The sequence below is a fragment of the Dipteris shenzhenensis genome, chromosome 6 (assembly GCF_047967505.1).
Source record: "Dipteris shenzhenensis isolate YYH24624 ecotype China chromosome 6, Dip_SZ_1.0, whole genome shotgun sequence".
NCBI lineage: Eukaryota > Viridiplantae > Streptophyta > Polypodiopsida > Gleicheniales > Dipteridaceae > Dipteris > Dipteris shenzhenensis.
The window spans coordinates 6,252,746-6,274,022 of record NC_141601.1 but is presented as its reverse complement, the minus strand read 5'-3'; the positions used below and the strand labels follow the sequence as shown (position 1 = coordinate 6,274,022).

The 21,277-nt window shown below is 46.0% G+C and overlaps 1 protein-coding gene across 2 annotated transcripts in view; it reads left to right on the top strand.

Annotated features, from left to right (window-relative positions):
- Nucleotides 1-21,277, top strand: part of GC5 (golgin Putative 5) — a 112,395-nt gene that overhangs the window by 73,622 nt on the left and 17,496 nt on the right. For both annotated transcript variants that reach the window (XM_087375521.1, XM_087375519.1), the window contains exons 7-8: nucleotides 7,277-7,338; nucleotides 7,458-7,505. In XM_087375521.1, coding sequence (XP_087231647.1) covers nucleotides 7,277-7,338; nucleotides 7,458-7,505 — 110 coding nt within the window. The remainder of the gene's footprint in view (nucleotides 1-7,276; nucleotides 7,339-7,457; nucleotides 7,506-21,277) is intronic.

Genomic DNA, 21,277 nt, shown 5'->3' with positions numbered 1-21,277 from the left:
GCAGCAGCTAAAATGGATCTTCCAAAGACTTCAACATAAACTGGAATACTGGAAGATCTCTACTTGGCCTCTTCATGTCAGGCTAAGAATAGTATCCTTTTCTACTTGTTCCTCCTGTGGCTGACACAGACAGGCTTACAGATTGGCAATTGCAACCCTCTGCTACATGCACTTATCCTGTTCCTCTTCCTGCCTTAACCTCCATCAAAGCCTATAGGCTTCTTCAGCCGGCTCCATGGATTCAACAATATGCTAATTCTTTATGGCATATAAGGAAGCCCCTCTTATGGTGGCGGAAGAATCTCAGGATGTTATGCAAGAGTAAAATGCCATTGAAACAAAGTCTTTTTCTTTGGAGATGTATGACTGGTACATTGTCAGTGGGGGTCACACTTGCGAAACGTCGCTTTGGACCATCCACATGTCTAAGATGTTAGGCTCCTTCAGAGACTGTTATTCATTTGTTTTGGCACTGCCCGTGTACTAAGATCCTCCTTAGCAGAATTTCAGATTATCTTCGGATCCGTTTCCCAAGTCACACATTTGGGAAACATTTATGGCTCTTTGGCAGATTTATGAAGTCTTTGTCTCAATACTCACTATTTTTCTCTTGGATGCGATATTGGGCTCTTTGGACAATCTAGAGTGAGCATAATTTGGCATACCTGAGTCGGCAGATTCAAAAGTCATATGAATCTTTCCGAGCATCATTGCGACAATCCTTGTATGATGCCTGCCATGAGAATGATATGAATCCTTCTTGCATAAGCTTTTCTTTTTATGTTTCTGATCTTTGGGATACTCTCCATTTTGGAGATCTTCCATCATGTAACTTTATGATCATATAAATATATGCACTGGATATTACAAAAATAAAAAAGTGTGTGTGTGTGTGGTGGAAAAGGAAAAGATAAAGGAAAAGAGAAGATGAAGGAATGTGTGGGGATTGATCAGGATGGTTTTCAACAACCTAAGAAGGTGGTTGTATTGAAGGAACACCCCCTTCAATCTTGTCAATGGGATGCTTCTTCTCCCTCACCAGGATAGGCTTCTACTTCAGCTCCTGTCCTTCAAAATTGGGTGGGGGTATTGAAGAAGGGCATCCCCATATGCGATTCAAAAGAAGGGGAGAATGCTATGTCTTTTATGGATCATGAAGGAATGCGGCCCATGCAGCCAGAGGCTTTGCCTCTCTGATGTTTTGTTTTATTCTGATACTTTGCTGTATATACCTCTTTCATGCCTCAAACACTTAAGTGCTTTACATACAATGTACAGAGCCTCTGCAATGTCTCAAAGTGGAGGCTTTTATGGAATTATGTACATAAAATGCAGCTAGATATTGTTTGTTTGCAAGAGCATAATCAACACTCCATGGTTGGTCATCATGGTTATTTTGGCGGTTATGATATATATTATGCTGGTACCACTACCTACTCAGGTGTATGCATACTGGTTAGACATGAGCTGGAGCCTCAGTTAGCCTTCAATGACAACAGTGGCAGATGGATGGTCATACAATGTAATGTCAAAGGTGATATTCTTGAGTTTGCATCAGTCTATGCTTCCTAGACGTCTGCCATGAGGGCTTCATTATGGGATTCTTTATGCAGATATCCATGGAGATCCAATGCGTTCATCTGTGGAGATTTTAATAATACCCCTCTGCCAAGAGATAACACCACTTCAAGATCTCATATGCTATCATTGGAAAGGCAGAAATGGGATAGCATGCTTCTTTCTGTGCAGGCTGAAGATTTATGGCTGCTTCTCCAAGGGTCAGTGCCTGGATATACTTTTCATCATAATGCACTTAATACATACTGGGCAAGGCTTGATAGATGGTATTTGTTTTACCCACAACAATTTGCAGATTTTAGCCCTCATCTCCTTATAGATTTCTCATTGGGCTTGTCAGATCATGCCCCATTGTGGATGAATTTGCAGCTTGGCATGCCTCTGGATGATTTGCCACCCCTTTCCAGTAGATTATCCCTTGCCTTTGCATGCCCAGGAGGACATAAATTATGCGTGGGACAGATTTGTCTCTCGTATGCAGAATATCATTAGGGAGTATGGCAATTGGCATATGACTAAATGGAGGAATGAGGTTAAATGGGCAAAAAGTACAGCACAACAATTGACTGAATTTTCTCAGTTAAGGCCTCTCTCTGATTCAGAAAACGATTCCCTTTCACATGCTCAGATTAAATTGACTGTTAATGATCAGAGGAAATTGCACAAATGGCAGATTAGGACAAGAATGAAGCCCCTCATGGATAAGGGCTGCTCATCAAAAGCCTTTTTCCAGGGTTTGCATGCTACTCGAAAGAAAAACTCATGTCTAAGGGTAAGGAAGCTAGATGGCTCTTGGACGCACTCTTTCTCTGATCTCCAAGATGAATGCCAAAATTATTTCTAGAAATTGTTCTCCGCTTTTGGTTCCCCATCAAATCAAATGACTGATGCTAGGACTGAATTTCTCCAATATGTTTCTGGAATAGTGGAAATGGATGATGCTCTTACCTTGGAGAGACCTTTTACTGACACAGAACTTGATAATGAATTGTTCCACCACAGCAAATACAAGTCCCCTGGCTGGGATGGCCTTACGGTGGAATGTTATATTTCTTTTTGGGATGATTTGAAAGAAGTCCTCTTGCAAATGATCAATGTTGCCTGGCAAGAAAATCAGTTGCCGCACTCTTGGAAGCATGGCATAGTTAAACTTGTGCCCAAAAAGCATCTGTGTGACCATATGTCAGATTGGAGGCCTATTACTTTGATGCCTGTAGTTTACAAACTCATTGCCAAAATGATTGTGCATAGGCTTCACAGGATACTGGATGCGGGACTTCATCCTCATCAGTATGGGTTTGTGCCGCAAAGACAAATCCATGACAATATATCCAATGCCTCGACTACAATTGAATATGCTAAGTATTGGCATCAAGATGTGCTTATATTGCAGGTGGATATTGCTAAGGCATTTGACATTGTTCAATGGGATTTTATCTCTCAAATCATGACAAAGTTGGGCTTTGGTCCCAAGATAGCAAATGCAGTTTACTGGCTTTATTCTGGCTCTACTTCTCAGTGCATTCTTGGGGGTCATCTGTTTCGGTCATGGACATTGGGTCGATTAGTTAGACAGGGCTGTCCTCCTCTTAGTGCTCTCTTGTATGCCATTGCGACCCATCCCCTTTTAAGGTCTCTTGATCATCTTACAAACACAGGACAAATCATTGGTCTTAAAATCCCTAGGGCTGCATCTTTTTTGGCACAAGCATATGCTGATGATTCTTTCTTTATGCCACAGAATTCTCCCCGGGAAGTTCACATTCTTATGACCACTCTTTCATTGTATGGTTTGGTAGTGGGATTGCATGTCAATTTTGACAAATCTAAATTACTTCCCCTGAAACAATGTGACTGGCATTCTATTCTTTGGCCAGGTCTGGTGGTGCATTCCAAAGATGTAGTCAGGCATTTGGGATATCCCATAGGATGGCATATCACCAGGAAGCAGCAGCTAAAATGGATCTTCCAAAGACTTCAACATAAACTGGAATACTGGAAGATTTCTACTTGGCCTCTTTATGTCAGGCTCAGAATAGTACAGTCCATTGTAATGTCCTATGTCGAGTTCTATTTGCCTTTGCTGCATTGGTCCCCCAGGGATATTTCAGCCTTTATGTCTCAAGCTATGGAGATGTTATGGAGGACAAAAACTGCTGTGAAAGCATTGAGACTGATGAAGATGGAAACTGCTTTGATGCAAGCCCTTTTAGTTTATGGTTTGGCAGCTGGCCTTCATGTTAACTTTCAAAAGTCGAAGCTGATTCCATTGCATATTAAAGACTGGCACAATCTCTTATGGCCAGGGGAGATGATCCCACCCACTCAGTTAGTTCGACACCTTGGTTATCCTTTGGGCTGGGGACTTACTCGTCGACAACGAATTGGTTGGGTTCGAATCAAGCTCAGGAAAAAGCTTGATTATTGAAAATTGGCAACCTGGCCTTTACATGTTCGTCTCCGAATAGTGCAGTCCATTCTTGTGGCGTACATTCAATTTTATTTGCCTTTGATCATGTTCGCCAAGGCAGATCTTGATTCCTTTATGTCTGTCATTATGGAAATCTTTTGGCGTTTTAAACATAGCAAAAAAAGTCTAAGACTGCTTTCGGTGCACCGAATTTGTTCCCCTAAAATGCATGGAGGATTGAATATCACTAATATCCAGGTGCACATCCTAGTTCATAGGAGGAAGGATGCATCAAAGTTATGCAAAGGCCAGCAAATGCACTTTTATGGCAGAGGGAAGGGCAAGGGGCTGCTTATATAGGCCTTTGAGAGAGCAAAGTTACCGTACAACGGAAGGTACGGGCGAGTCAGGTATACGGACAAGGTTAGGACTCCTCGGGAGCGTGACAGGAGCGTACGGATCAAAAAATGCGTGCAAATCGTTTCTTATAAGGTTGGACTCACGATTCTTTTTCCCCCTCAAAAAGGCACGTATGGATGGCCATACGGTATACTGTATATAAAGGTACTGTACATAAAGGCGTACAGAAAATCCATCCGTATGCTTACGTACCTAACTATGGCCATTATAAAGCAAGTGCGGCTGTAAATCGTTATGAACCAGCATTGCAACCCTCGAAAAAGAAGTTCGACCAGCATAAAAGATGCGAAAACCTGTAAAGAAGCCTTCATTGCCCGTGAAAGATTTTTGATTGTGTTCTTGCAAACAAACCACATGTAGCCTATGAGCAGTAATGTAATCCCACAGTAGCCTCCATTTATTGATGTTGCAGAGGCCCTGAACATTATATGTAAGACATTGAAACAATATGTACATATTTACAAGCATTGTATACGTGACAGAAAACCCAAAACTATTCCTGCATGGCCACACCAGAGGGTAGCTACAACTGCTCTGAGCTCTTCCAACTTCAATTAGTCGATCAATGCATCATTGGGATAGTCAATTGCTTGCTGGTTGCCAATATCTGAAACCCTCTCTCTCTTTCTCCCCTCCACTCTCCAACACAGTAAGGCCTAGAACCAACAGGCTCGACCCCCCTGTAGGTACTTTATTTCACAGAAGGAAATTTACAGAGAGTACAGACTTTTGCAGCTCAGAGCTGATCCCTTACAAACATGAGAAAAATGAGAATACAAGGGAGAGAGGGCTCTCCAGTCTTGGCAAGTGCCACGTGTCAATTGCCTATCCATCACGAATTTCATGCCAAGTAGATTGGTTGCTGTAGAGGCTTTCAAGCCTTGGTTCACATGCTGTTGTGATCTACCTGATAGGCAGCTTTAGCCCTTTAAAAATAGGGCAATTTACACCTCTCTTGTGCCTGTAACAATTAATTAAAGCAACCGATTAATTGTTTGTCTTTGCATGAAAAATAAATATGTAGACTAATTCCTAGTCTCTGTGGATGTTCCCACCTAGCAAACCAATGCGTACACACAAACGATAATTCTCTGGTTGACCGGGGGCTTTGAACTGTATTGTTATATGCAAACTCCACGGGCAGGAGGTACTTTTCCCAGTCTGATTTTTGGTCAGCCATGTAGCATTTCAAAAGATCTAGCATTGTCGAATTTGCTACTTTACTTTGAATATAGGTACAGATGCTGATGATGCCCTTTGTTGGTTAAACAGATAATTTGTTCATAGACACACTTTTTCTTTTTCGTATTTGCTGCTTGTTTCTTCCCTTTTACTATCAAAGTTTTTATCATATGGGTTGGGATTTCTAAATCTTAGTAAGCATTGGGTTTACCTAAGAGATTTTGGAATCTTTCAAAACCAGATGGCAGCCTTATGCTTAGGTACTGATGAGCTTATTAAGCTTTTTTAATTTTTATTTTCTCATTTATTCATAATTTTGTTTAAAGTCACTTAGACAAACTCCCTTCTTTCCTTTGTTTTTTTGCTTGTTTCATAAAAATATTAATTCGTAGTGGGTCTGGGCATAGAGGACATATCAGGTGGTGCCTGACTTGGAATATCATATAGAGAGCAAGCATATGTATGCCAGACTTCGGGATCTGTGATGGGGATGGGCGACGTCCCCTCCGACAAGAGCCCTCATCCTGTAGTAGGGTCTCCTCCACAAAAGGAGTTGGCCACCTCATCCATCTTGTGCATGAGGAAAGCTCGCTTCTTATGTCGTGTCACTTGACGTGAGATCCATTGTGCCTTTGGTGAAGTCAAGTGTCCCAGTGCTCGCTCACGTGTAAGGTGGTGGGCTCTCATCTCTTTGCACTCATCATCGAATGAGGGGTTTTGGGGCATCTTTTGAGTGTCTGAGAGAGAGATTGGATATATTCTAGTCTTACAAAGGTATATAGCAGTTCTATGCTGCATGAGGACATAACAAATGATATGGTCTCCTATTGCTTTTATAAGAAAATTTTGAACATTGTCAGTTTTAATTATCCAAATGTATATCCATATTCCAATGACTAAACCAATCCTTTTTGGGAGTCATGTTGCATTAAGCACTTGGATTAACAAACCGACAATTAAATGTACAATGATTGAAAAACTTGCCCACTGATATGTTTATGGGAAGTGGAAGGCTGAAGCTAAACCCTTGCAAACCAAATCTTCATTCTATTCTTGAAATCATGCTCATCCTTTGCATTGGGACTGTAGTTGTTGTAACTATCCTTTTGTTTCCAGAGAAAAGTACCTTCTATAAAATGCTTTAAAAGCAATATAGTTAGGTGTCCATGACGTGCAAAGAAGGAGAATTATGGCAACAAAATGGACCCACTGCCCTCCCCTTCCCCCCACAAGGTTGCATCATGCTAATCATTTCCAGGCTATGATGCTAGCAACTGTCACCTAGGCACTGTCCTCTAGAGAGAACTCGAGGCGTTGCCTAGAGGCTGGAGTTGCATCTTGAATCTCTTGGCTCTTGACAGTCTCCTGTCTACCAAGTAGGCAAGGGATATCAACTGTATGGGGAGGGCATGTCGCCACTTTGTCAACCAAGCTACTATCCTTGTCAAATGCAGAGAGCTCTCAAGGTATTGCCTTGTCTAACTCAAGAAGGCCTTACTGATTTTCTTTTAGTGGTGTTGTTAACATATGCCTTAGTCTATTTATGGGTAAAACTTAAAAGTAAATTGAATTGATAAAAAAAAGACTTAAAATTGATACATAAGGGAAGTTTATCTCAGTCAGCTCTTTTTATGACTTGTTCAGTCATGTTGGTAATGTTTCAGCTCTTTTCTTTTGTATGTGCAGGTGAGGAGCTTTCAAAGAAGCAAGCAGCACAGGAATCCCATATACGGAAGTTAAGGGCTCAGGTGAGTAGCCAGCTGTATTTAATGGAATAGTGACAAATGTCCTGAATTTCCCAAGATACCTCTTCCATCTTATCATCTGGAAGGTTTCTAAATAATTTCCATGGTTGTCTAATGTGCAGATTCGTGAACTTGAGGAGGAGAGACAGCGCCTTAAATCCAAGCTTCAGGTGATTGTAGCAGAATGTATTTTTGATGTCTCTTTATGCAAGATGCATTTTATACATTAAGAACATTCGCAGTCTGAAGTCTGTCTGAAGTCTCGCAAGGAATCTTATCTTATACAGCCAATCTATGTTTATTGTAACATCTGGTGCACGGTCTTCAGCTCTAGAAGTATTTTTCCCCACAATCGGCTCCTGCATTAGAGGCCTCATAGATTTTCTCTTGATTGGACCTGTGCTCACTCTTCTGTTGTCAGATCTGAAAGCAGATGAGAAGAGCTTTGACGTGCACTCATCCAAAGGGGAGATATGCAGTTTTGAGTTTGTCAAACATGCCTTGTTTTGGAACAGATTTGTCTTTGTTCTGTTTTGGTAAGACAGAACGTCATCCAATCGGTTCTGGATGGCGAACCAGACAGGGTGGTCCACTCAAAACTCTTTCGTACTTGCACTTCCTCACTCTCCCTCACACACGTTCTCCGTCACACAAACACTTTCACACACCTACACTCCTTTTTCACACTCACATTATCATCTCACACACTTTCCCACACTCATACACTAATACCTCCCTACAGCCTCTTTACCCTTTCAGCCAGCCTCTCTTCCTCTCTTTCCCTGCAGGAGTCGGAATAGTTTACTTGAGATTAGAGTCAGCTTCTTTATTCCTGATTCACATAATAGCATCCGCTGGTCCCCCTCCACCAATGTTTCTAGAAGCGTTTTGCAGGTTCTGGGTAGAAATGTATTGAGATTTTAATTGGAGCTGTAGTTATACATTAAAAATACATAATATATAAAGTATGTAATATATTGTATACATAATTATTTATATATAGTCTTTCATGTATGCTCTCTCTCTCTCTCTCTCTCTTCACCCATATGCTGCATGCACACAGTCTCACATATGTACACAGACTATAGTGCACAATGCACACACACATGATAAAAAACAAAAAACAAACATACAACAAATGGTGCACATACATAGACTATAGTACACAGTGCGCACACATGCAGATACACACAGACTATAGTGCAGAGTGCAGACACATACACATGTTAAGAAAACCAAAAGAACATACACATGCATGAGGTGAAATCTCATCTCTCTGGCGCTCATCATCAAACCATGGGTTTTAGGGCACCCTTTCCATCTGGGGGGCGTGATGCAGATCAGGTTGTAGGGAATGATCTAGTGGCGCCATCGTAAACCATGGAGACGAGTGTCTGAGGCATGCAAAAAATAGTGCACATACATATAGTGCACACTGCACACACATATGCATATGCATACCCCCCCCCGCAGGGCTTGCTCTTTAAAAAAATAAACAGCTCAAATAACAAGAATTTCACAAAAAATTGTTTAATTGATGAATGATGTTTCGTCGGGAAGTGCCATGTTTTGACCGTTTCGTAGAACATTTGGACTAAAAACGTTTCGACGCGTTTTGACTTGACAAAACACATTTTTAAATCACTATGCATGCCTCCACCTCCATTGGCTGGAAAAATTATTCTTTTATGGAAGACATGCTTAGAGTCCTACAGAAGGACATAACCACCTAGCAAGGACATACTCTGATATGCACATCATTTGGACTTTGCAGCGCTCCCATCGGGTGAAGTGCCTCACCTTGGAGACACCAAACTTCTAGGTAGGGGTTTCTTTTAGTTGGACTTTGATGTCGTGGAGGTTGCTGTATCTATCCTTGAACTTAGCCCCCTTCCCATTGGGAGAGGGAGGAAGGTGTTCATGTTGCTCGCCTTCATTTTGCTCCAGTGTTTGAGGGCTAAAAACACTCCATCCTCACCGTTTTGGTTTCCATGCCTTCCTAAATTGTACTTCAAGCTCCTCAATTCCAAGATTCCTCTGCTTTTTGATTTCCCCTTTCTCTATAACAGTAACAATTACCTTGGAGGGAAATGTGTGGGTGCTGATGTAGTTGCTATGAGATCCTAGTTGACAGGTCCATAGGGTGAGTGAGTGGTACAAGATCCTAGGTGCTTCCGATCCCCCTATGGCACCCACACCTCCCCTCCATGCACGCCTACTTCATCGAATCGATATGCAGATCTTGTAGAGGAGGAGTAGTCTCTTTTGGACGAGGAGGACATTGGAGCTGACGACGATGCAATTGAAGATTCCTCTAATAATATTGATGTTGATGTGAGGGACCTAGTTGACGATCTTGGTGGTCACTCCTTGGTTTTGATATCCTTCTCGTCCTAGAGTACATTCATCTATAGGCAATGTGCTAAGACATGCAATGTTCTACTTGGGAATAAATTCTAGTTTGGTGCTCTTGCTCCAGCAAGGGTTCAATGGATCATTCTTCTCCTTGGGGGCTTTCAGGCTAGGTTGATCAACGTTTATGCATCCAATTTGAGATCTTTAGATTTGTGGATTCATGCGAGATTGACTCTTGTGCGTCGAGCAACATTTTCTTGATTAGAGATCAAGGTACTGGTGCCATATTCGAGAGGCGTTTTGGACTCATATTAACTTCTTCATCGTCATGGGGTAGAGATATATCAGGGAGGGTGCAAGACAGCTATAAGATTCTTACAGAGTTCTTTAGACAGATTCCTTGATGGTCGAATTGATTGCTATTGACTTTTACTTTTCTCTCCACCCAGCCAAATGAAGAGCTCAGCCAGAGTTTGGGGCACATGCTTAGCTTGGTTGAAGTAGAGACAAGCAGACATTTGGACGCCTCCTTCATGACACAGTAGCTCACGTAGGCACTTCTTGCTTTGCAGGCAATCACCCAAGTGATGATGGCATCACTCTTTCTTTTTTCATTACTTAGTGGGATTCCACTGGTGGTACCATCCCTTGAGCCTTTCATAAGATTTGGGACAGTGGTATCATGCCTCCTTCCCTCCCTCAGAGGGACTCATTCATCTCATTCGTAAAGGGGGAGTGTTGGAAGTTAGGGTCCATTGTCCCACCTGTAAGCCCCCACATGAGAAGAGCATGGGGACATGGTACCAAGATAGAATGAGCCGGTTCGAGAGACTGCTGTGTTCATAAACTATAGCTGCCACATGGGCAGATCAATGTGGGGATCCATTGATGGAGAAGGGCTCCAAGGACAGCCTGGAAGGCTGTCAGAAGATCGCGATGGCTGCAGCACCAGCCTGGACAAGAAGAGAGCATGTAAAAACAGCAAATCGGAGCTATGTGGGCCATGGCAGAAGCCTACGCAGCAGACAGGAGACTTCTGGAGCTGCAGAACCGGTCGGGGGAGGCTACAGACATGCTGGAACAGTGTGCAATCAAGAGGGTTGTCACGCGGCAGTTTGGCGCCTATTCTGAGCACACAAAGACTGCAGAAACATGGTATGTGTCTGTGGCAGATTGGTTGGCTGACTGGGTCGGTTGGTTCACAGACCAAGTCGGCCAGTCTAGAGGGCTTCCAGCCCTCTTATAAAGCCCCCAGCCTTGGGGTAAGAGTATCCATTTGGTTTCACAATAGGCGCCTATTCTGGACCAAAAGACTGCAGAAACATGGTATGTGTAGGTGCAGACAAGTCAGCAGATTCACAGACTCAGTCTGTGGCAGATTGGTTGGCTGACTGGGTTGGTTGGTTCACAGACCAAGTCGGCCAGTCTAGAGGGCTTCCAGCCCTCTTATAAAGCCCCCAGCTTTGGGGTAAGAGTATCCATTTGGTCTCACAACAGGCTGTCCTGAAGTGCAGCAAGGAGGTGACCATCCACAAGAGATGGTTCAGAAAATGCACAGCAGTCTGCAGCAGCAAGAAGGGACACTGGAGGACCACAAGCTCAGACTGGAAGCAGCCCTTACCTTTGGGAGCAGTTTATGGTGCATACCTACAGCCAGTAGCACAACTCTGCGGGAGGGCGTTGTCCAAGGAACCAACACCCACGAGGTCACTGTAGCTCCCTGAGGAGCATGAAACCATAAGAGTGCAAGGAGGGAAGTAGGAGCAAAGTTTGTGCTCACCACAGAGCATCCACAGCAGTGGATTGCTGCGGGTTTTGGGATCTGTAGGTGAAGCTTGTTTGACTCAGATTTCTGCAAAATATTCTGAGGCATTTTGTGAAGCACTCTACCATTGTCTCTCTCTCTCTCTCCCCCCCCCTCCGCTACCCCCTCCGCTACCCCTCGCTACCCCCCCCCCCCCCCCCCCCCCCCTACCCCCTCCGCTACCCCTCTGCTACCCCCGCTACCCCCTCCGCTACCCCTCGCTACCTCCCCGCTACCCCTTTGCTATCCCCGCTACCCCCCCGCTTACCCCCTCTGCTACCCCCGCTACCCCTCGCTACCCCCCCGCTACCCCCTCTGCTACCCCGCTACCCCCTCGCTGCTACCCCTGGCTACCCCTCCATACCCCCTCCACTACCCCCCCCCGCTACCCCTCCGCTACCCCCCCTACTACCCCTCGCTCAGCCCCCCCTCCCCACCCCCCTCGCTTTTTATTTTTATTTTTAAATAATAATTTTTTTTTTCTTCTTCTTCTTCAGCTGCAATCCTTTCTTCGCCCGCTGCTGCCTCCCCCATAATGAAGGGAACAGGGGGATGAGGACAGGAGACTAGGCGGGAGACCCTTCGGTCCAAATTTGCATACGCGTGGAGATGGGGAAGGGGAACGGTGACAAGGCGAAAACACAAAAGCAACTCAATCTAGAGGACTTCAACAAATGCAGCAACTGGTAGCGGTTTGACAGTGGATAGCACTGCGGCCTAGAAGAAAGGGGCCCACCCAAAGCCCATGCTGCTCACCACATCCTCGACCTCTATGGTTACCACCACTATTTCACCACCATCATCCGCCTCATCATCTACGCCATTTCTCTGCTCCCCCTCTCCTACATCATCATCATAGGTCTCCTCTCCAGTAGCCTCACCACTGGCCCCACCGGCCATGGCTCCACAGTACTTTCCCCTCGTATCACCTCTACCTCTCAGTCAGCCACCCTTCATCACCTCATCCGGCCTCGCTACTCCTACATACCACTCCCCCGCCCAGATCATGCTGTCCCCATCCTCAGTACAACCTCAGCAGCCCACCTTCATTCCAACCCCTCTCGAGATCCAGTTCCCACCTGGACCAGGACATCTTAGGCCCCCACTAGATGCTTGGGACTCCCTATTGGCTGAGATACACAGCATCTGGGCCTGTCAGGCAGAGCTGACACATTACACTCATGAGCAGGCCTGATACACCGAGGAGCAGGTCCGCATTATACACGAGCAGGGCATCCTTATCCAAGGACTCAGGACCGACATCACACAGCTTTGAGAGGAGCTTGGGACCCTCAGAGCAGCGTCTGGAGGGACCCCAGTCACAGAGATGGAGGCACAGATAGCCACGATACAGTCGGCTATAGCAGAGACGACTAGATGGGTGGACGTGGCGAAACGGGAGCCCGCAAAGGCAACCGTTTCAGCCGCCATGCAAGAGCAGCAGTAGAGGGCTTCGAAGGCTCTCAAGATCCGAATACGAGGGATCACGCGAGACAGCACCAGCACCACTATGTCGCCCATGGAGGAGGCGATTACCTTTGTGACCACCACCATGGGGGTCCCCGACCATGGCATAGAGGGAGCATGGCATGTTAGGAGAGATCCCAACCGAGAGTAGCCCCTAGTCATTCGCTTTAGAGATATTCACATGCTTGACTAGCGACACTCCGACGCTGAGCTGCTCTACGAGAGCATCCCACCCTATCCATGGACGAGGATTTTACACCACTACAGATCGAGGAGTGGCGAGTTCTTCTATAGCAGCGGGATGTTGCCCGCAAGGAGGGGAAATGAGCCGTGGTCCGAGATGGTAGGTTGTTGCCGTCGGACTCCCACCCATATCCCCTAGGGAGATGGGGCCTATGAGACTCAGGTTTCTGAGACCCTAGACTGCACCATTTGGAACTGTAATGGTACCTTATGGTCAGACCCAGGGAACTTCTCAGAGTCTTATACAGGATGAGACATAGTATCTTACACAGAGACACACTAGACTGCACCATTTGGAACTGTAATGGTACCTTATGGTCAGACCCAGGGAACTTCTCGGAGTCTTATACAGGACGAGACATAGTCTTTTACACAGAGACACACCAGAGTCCAGACCGTCCACTACCGATAGTCAGTGGCTACACATGGGAGTCAGCCTTCAAGGATGAGACGAGGGATACAGGAGGAGTCCGAGGATCAGGTGGGGTTGCAGTATTGTACAGGTCTTCCCTCTTGGGAGCCATCTCCATTGAGAGGAAGGACGCACACTCTCGATTCATGTGGATCCGGATCCGACGCACAGGCACTCGTGACCTTTTCATAGCAGTTCGCCAGAGTGGCACGAGAGGAGGGTGAGACATCGGCATATGCACCCTTACATCAGGATATCCCAGACCTTTCAGCCCGCGGGAAAGTTCTCCTTGTTGGGGACTTCAATGCCAGGATGAGCACGCGCCAGGCACCACTCCTGGACTTCCGAGACGACTCTATCATGCTACTAGACATGGACCTAGACGGAGCAGGTATGACCATGACCTCATCAGACCGACACGGGCTTGTTACACCATATGAACACGCGCTCCTTGATCTGGGCAAGATGCATGATCTCATCATCTACAACAGGCTTGACCTATGGCCTCCTCAGGTGGTTTTACTTGCTTCCCACACCAGGGGGGGCACTAGTATAGTAGATTACATCATGGGATCTCCTACCTTCACTTCATGTATCACCGACTTCACCGTAGCACCACTCCTTCCAGGAGCTGATCACACATACCTATTCTTCACTATCGCCACCCCACGCTTAGCCACACCACACACACCACATAGGAAGCACAACACCTACCACGACATACACTTTGATCACAGCCTCTCACCGGCCTACTCTGGATGCCTAAACAGACTCCTAACCTACATCGATCACATACCACTCATAGAGGACCGTGCTGTCCTGATCAGTCGCACACTTCACGAGGCTGCCCTCCAAATCTTTCCCCACACCACACGGTCCACTAGACCACCACCTCTTGGTTCCATACCCTGCAACAATGTGAAGTGCAAGGCTCATCGCTGACAGCTCCGACTTGAAACCAAATGTCACCTCCCGAACACACCAGACACGGTACGCAAGTACCGACGTCTTGTACGTCGAAAGAAGCAGGCATTTCTTTGTCGAAATGAGGAGTTGCTGCACATCTTGTACAGCAACAACTCTAAGGATTTTTGGAGGAGATTCCTTGAGCATAGGTCTCCATCACCCCTCACCGACACGAGAGTCTGGCACACGTATGCACACCATCTTTATGATGTCCCATACCAGCCCACTCCAGATCTCATACACACACCTCACCCCACCACTTGCACGTTGTTCACCAGAGAGGGAGTCAAGGATGCGACATTGAAACTGCACAATGGCCGAGCTAAGGATCATGAGGGCTATGCACTGAGTTTATCGCATATGGGATCGACACGTTAGCCCTGATCCTAGCAAAGCTATTCAATGACGCTGTTTGCCTTGGCTTCCCCTGCACTTGGATACTCAACACCATCACCTCCATCCACAAGGCAGGGGATCCCATGGACCCGAGTAACTACATGTCTATCATGATTGGAAATGTGATGTCCAAGATCTATGCAGGTGTATTGGATGCGTCGGTCAGCCTGTTCGTAGAGATGAGAGGGCTCAGAGCAGAGGGTCAGGCCAGTTTCAGGCGAGACCATGGGACTATGGATCACATACTCACACTCAGGAGTGTTATTGAGGAGGCCAGATCACGGAAGGAGAGGGTATATTGCTGCTTTGTGGATTTCCGCAAAGCCTTTGACATAGTACCTCGAGCTCGTCTCATCACACGCCTACAGACACTGGGATTTGATCAGGAGATCATCTAGACAGTCATGGCACTGTATAAGAGAGTCTCAGGCGGAGTTCGGATAGTGGACAGATGAGATCTTGAGTACCATAGGGGTCAAACAGGGTTGTTCCTTATCATCGACCCTGTTTGGCCTCTACATCGATGAGCTTGAGACTTTCATGGGGGCGTTTGGAGGGACGAGATGCTCACTTGCCAAGATCATCATCATGATTCTTCTTTATGCAGATGATGTGGCACTCTTGTCGTTCATACCCGAGGGGCTCTAGCGGCACCTGGATGCACTGCAGGCTTTTTGTTTATCCCATGATTTAGAGGTCAATCTTGGCAAGACCAAGGTCATGATCTTTAACACCTCTCGAGCAAACATGCAACGGAAGCAGTTTACTTTTACTTTTGGTGGGCCACCAATTGAGATCGTATCCTCATACACTTACTTGGGGGTCATCTTCTCCGGCCCGATCTTCACGATGAGACCAGCGATGTAGGCCAGACTGAGTAGGGGATACGCCTCACTGGCTCGGCTAGAGAGACAATGCTTCCACTCCCACTTTCCTCCATGAGATTGGTAGCAGAGGGAGACGAGCGATGCTTATGCAAGGACTCACAAATGGTTTGTGAGACTAGGGTTCCACATCGATAGGATACCTCCTTTTCAGTACAGTTTAGATGTCCCTCTGGTACTCCCACCCACCATCTCGATCGGGCCACACACCAACCAGGTCATTCGATCACCACCCACCATCTCGATCGGGCCACACACCAACCAGTTTATATGTCCCTCTGGTACTCCCACCCACCATCTTGATCGGGCCACACACCAACCAGGTCATTCGAGAGGAGCTCCTGCAGCTACACACCTTTAGGACTTGGTTGGAGCCGAGGGAGCTTCCAGTGAAGTTGAGTTTCTACAGAGATTACTGTCTTCGTATTTCGGAGGAGGGATACATCACACCACCGGGGTACACTGAGCTTCATATGCCTCACTCACTACGGATCTCCATCGGACAGTTTCGGGTATCATCACACCGCCTCCTCATAGAGAGCGGCAGAGCAGAGGGGATTCCTAGGGAGCATTGCTTATGCATATTGTGCGACTGTTAGGAGGTTGAGTCGGAGGAGCATTTTATTTTCAGGTGCCCAGTGTACTACGAGATCCGAGGTCACTATCACTGCCTCTTCAGAGACAACTTCGAGCTCCTTTTCAGATTCCTCGCCTACCCAGATCCGCCTACCCAGATCAGAGATGCCTCGTGGCCTTCATTCACGAGGGGGTCCGACACAAAGAGTACTTACTCAAGCGACGGGGCTTGGCCACATCATCAGGCACCTTTCAGAGCAGGATCACAGAGTTCTTCCCATCGAGTGACATTGATTGTCCAGTCTCTAGCCGTAGACGTGACAGAGACCTCGACCCGATGACCACAGCACGACACATGAGACATCGAGGGGACACACATATCACTCTGGGGGACCTCCCGTGATTGTTTAGACCCTTGATACGTCCCACGGGAGTCACGGTGGCTCTGGTCTTGCGTCGAGCCTCGTCTAGGAGACCGAGACGCACGGCACCCCTTGACGGGCGCCAGCGTCCCATCACCGGCTATGCACCAGCCAGGGCGACATGACATACGGAGGATTCCGCTCCGCTCGAGTCCTTTTCTTTTCATTGTTACATCCAGATGTTTTTGATTATGTATGATCAGACTTAGGATTCAACACGGGTGATGATGCATGTTTCAGTAGCTCCACCCTTACTGTGATTTGTATCATGTTTCTTTGAGTCTCATAGACCCATCGTTCTTCCAAAGACTCTAATAAAATTTCTTTCTTTCTTTCTCTCTCTCTCTCTCTCTCTCTCTCTCTCTCTCTCTTTTGGTGTTTGTGAGTCCTATCTTGTGGACACATAGTCAACAGTTTTAAATTACAGCATCCCTTCAACTCTCACGATTCTTTCAGTACACACACGTTAACCATCTACTATATTCTGTTGTGTGGAGAAGCTATCCTGGAAGACAAGGCTTTCTATCAGAGCCACGGCTGACTATGTGGAGCTGTGTGAGCGGTGGTGTGCTTGGAAGTGAGATCTATGAGACCAGGGTTGCGTTGGAGGTGAATATTTGAAGCTAGGAGGTGAATGCCTTGGTGATCAGCCCATTGAAGAAGGAGATCGAGCTCAACAACTGAACGAGGATGGCAACTTTTGATCACTAAGGTGTGACAAGAAGGTCAGTGTTTGTGTAAGAATTTTCCTTGAATTATAATCTCATAGGTGCGAATGGGGATCTACATGCGGATACCAAGTTTTGGTGTGATGATGATGCTAGAGGCGACAAACTACACAATCTTGAAGATCAAGATTAGGAGTCACGTGATTGCACGTGGGATTGTGGGATGTAATTGAGATACAAAACCCGTTGGGGATAGAAAGGCAAGGAAGGTAACTAGGGCAAGAATCCAGAGGATGTAAGGAATGGATGGAGAAGGATGCTGAGTCATGAGCAATAATCATCGAGACGATTGCAGATTTGGTGCTTCCGCACATTCAGCTGGTAGAGACCTCACATTCCGCATATTCAGCTGGTAGAGACCTCACGCGAGGCATGGACAATTCTAAAAGACTTGTATGAGATGGCGAATATCGGCCTTATCGTATTTTCCCAAAATCAGCTTTTCATGCCGAACTTGGAAGTTGACCTAGTTAGTGATCATCTAGTCAAAGTAAAAGTCTGGAAGGATAAAATTGCCACTGTAGGTCAGCAATCAGTTGGCCATGCTCATGCTGAGTAAACTGCCAAGGAGCTTCAATGTGTTAGTGACAACCTTGACAGCTAGAGGGAGTTCAAATCCCTTTTCCTTCGAGGAGCTTGGTCCCTTGTTGCTTGAGGAGGAAGAAAGGCAGAACCTGCATGAGGCTGATGGCAGCGAGAAAGCAACGTCATTACCAAAGGTAAAGGGAAGGGTAAGCTAGAGAAAGGCAAGCCGAATAAGAAAAAGGACACTTCGAGGATAGAGACTCTTTTGACGTAGACAGTAAGAAGAGAAAGATGAAGAAAAGTTTGATTTATTGTGATATACCTGGACATATGCAATAGATTGCTGGAAGAAAAAGGCTGATCAAAAGAAGCAGCAAAAAGAAAAGTCCAAGGGAGATGAATCGGAAAATGATTCAGCTCATGTTGTTCAAGGTGTTTCTCCTTTAGTGCTAGCCTTCGTCTTAGCTGAGTTTGCCTTTCACCTCCGGACTGCTGACAGAAATTTAGTACGAAGACTTCGTATAAATGGATGTTCAAGTATGTGTGGGTGTGTGAATTTGTATGTGTGAGAGCATATGTTTATAGTATGGTGTAAACTCACTGTTGGGCGCTGATGACATTAGTGGGGATGTCATAGTAGCTAGTCCCTACTATGAGTTTATGGTTTTCAACCTTATGAGTGACTATCATGAGATTGAAACTGCACTATGTTGTGGTTTTTAGAGGATGAAGTTTGGGCATGATCCCGGATTCATCTAGATACATGTTCAAGGTGAGTTGTTCTTGGTGGCTACACCGTGTAGCACGTTGACATGATGCATAGATCCATGTCTAAGAGTGCTCATGTCCTGTATAGAACAATGGTAAAAAATTCCAAGTTTCCCAGAAGATGAGGAGGATAGTTTATGTTGCTCAGAGCATACTAAGGACAAGGCTGTATCCGTCATAGAGGATAAGGTAGATGAAGACCACTCTGAGATGGATGCTGAGTTAGTAACTTGCACTGACTCAAGTATTGGCACCAGAACTTGTAGGTCTGCTGAAGGGAGTACTTTATTAGGTACTGGGCTTGTTTTGATAGCAAGCAACAAAGCCATGGGTATGTAATCTCTTTGTATTTATGTAATGATACAGTAGTATGCTTGGCAGTCAAATGTTTGTTAGGTTGGACCCCTTTTGTTTTTTCATTTGACCCCTTTTGGGATGTCATGGCATTTTAGTCCACCGCCATGGCTTTTTTGCCACATTGTTGAGGCTAGGGATAGAGTACTTTCTCTCCCACGTGTTGTATGATTTGTTTTGAATAGAATATATCACTCTTTATTTTAATGTTTGTTAGGTTGGAGGGTGAAAACCTTTCAGACATGTACAGGCAGAACTTTCTTAACAGAAGCATTTGGAGCTTGTTGTTGGTTGGTGGACCTATTGGGTAGCTCTATGGAGATGGTACTTACATGTGATACTAACAATGAAGACTTCTCAAGGAGGACTAGAGGCATCTACGGGCAGGATTACTGCAACACCATGGTAAGATCAGGGCTTAAACCTGAGAGTAGCTCACTAATAGCTTGTGTCTGGAGGCATTCTGGAGTGATTTCAGGGTTTCCGGATGTATGTTGTGGTTTATGCAGGTTGCGTAACGAGTTGAAATAGACCCATGGGAGTTGGTGCTTTTTAGGGTCTGGTCAGTTCCCAAATTCAGGGGGGACGAATGGGGGTACCCAGGGATTGTACTTGAGTTGGATGGTGTGCTAGGCATGTTCGTGATGGCATGTGATCATGCTATGGGAGGCATGGGAGTTGGTGCTTTTCAGGGTCTGGTTGGTTCCCAAATTCCAGGGGGGACAACTGGGGGTACCCAGGGATTGTACTTGAGTTGGATGGTGTGCTAGGCATGTTCGTGATGACATGTGATCATGCCATGGGAGGATGGTGCTATGGTCATACCTAGCTACCGGCTTGGTTGTTGAGTTGCACGGAGCTGTACATCAAGGTAAACAGTATATTGGTATTGGGACTTGATTTCAACACATTTCTCAGGGAGTATGAATGTCTTTGGGACTTTCAGGGCTCGCATTGTGACAATGAGAGGCAGTGTTGGAAATTTCCATTGTCCCATTTGTAAGCCCCAACATGAGCAAGAGCATGGGGACATCATACCAAGATAGAATGAGGGGGTTTGAGAGAGGGCTATGTGTGCATAAAGTATGGATGCCATATGGGCAGATCAATGTGGAAGGAGATATCCACATGGCTGTCATGGGATACATTAGTGGAGAAGGGCAGCAAGGACAGCCTGGAAGACTGTCACTAAATGCGATCACTTCAGTACCAGCCTGGACAAGAAGAGAGCATGTAAAGACAGCAAATTGGAGCTATTTTGGCTATTGCAGAAGGCTGCAGGCCTGCGTAGCAGCCAGGGGACTTCTGGAGCTGCAGAACAGGTCGGGGCAGGCTATAGACATGCTGGAACAGTGTGCAATCAAGGGGGTTGCCACGCGGCAGTTTGGCGCCTATTCTGGGCCAGGCAAAGACTGCAGAAACATGGTGGGGAGAGGTGGGGGGAGGGAGAGAGAGAGAGAGAGAGAGAGAAAGAAAGAAAGAAAGAAAGTGTATTATTGTCCACTAAAGGCCAAAATGGGCCCATGGGACATCAAGAACTCTGCATACAAGATAGCACAAAATCAACGTGCCACAAAGAAGAGGCATCGTCGAATATCATCTAAGTGCTACGCAATACAATGCAAGTGAAAGTACATAATGTCAAATCTGAGCCTAAATACAAAGTAAACTAGATGCAAGGAAACCGCCCCTGGGTGCAAAATGGGGGGATGAGTACAATATGCCAATGCAAAGATACAAGTCCAGGTGTCACGGAGTCTAAGAACCAAAATAATACTGGAAATCCTGTCCATCGACTCTGCCTCCTGCTATGAGAGTACAAATCTGAGCAAAGGTGAGGTGAGCGGCTGGTGGGGCGAGATCTCCATGAGTAAGTCTCCTCCGAAAAGCTGCCATCATCCTGGATCGTCTGGAGATGAAGCGGCGAGTACGTCCCCTATGTAACAAGATCCTGCGGCGTCTACAAACCATCTCATATGTACATCCACAGGGTGGAGGCATGTGTCCTGTGTGAGCTCTGACCTCTGGTATAGCGTGTGCCT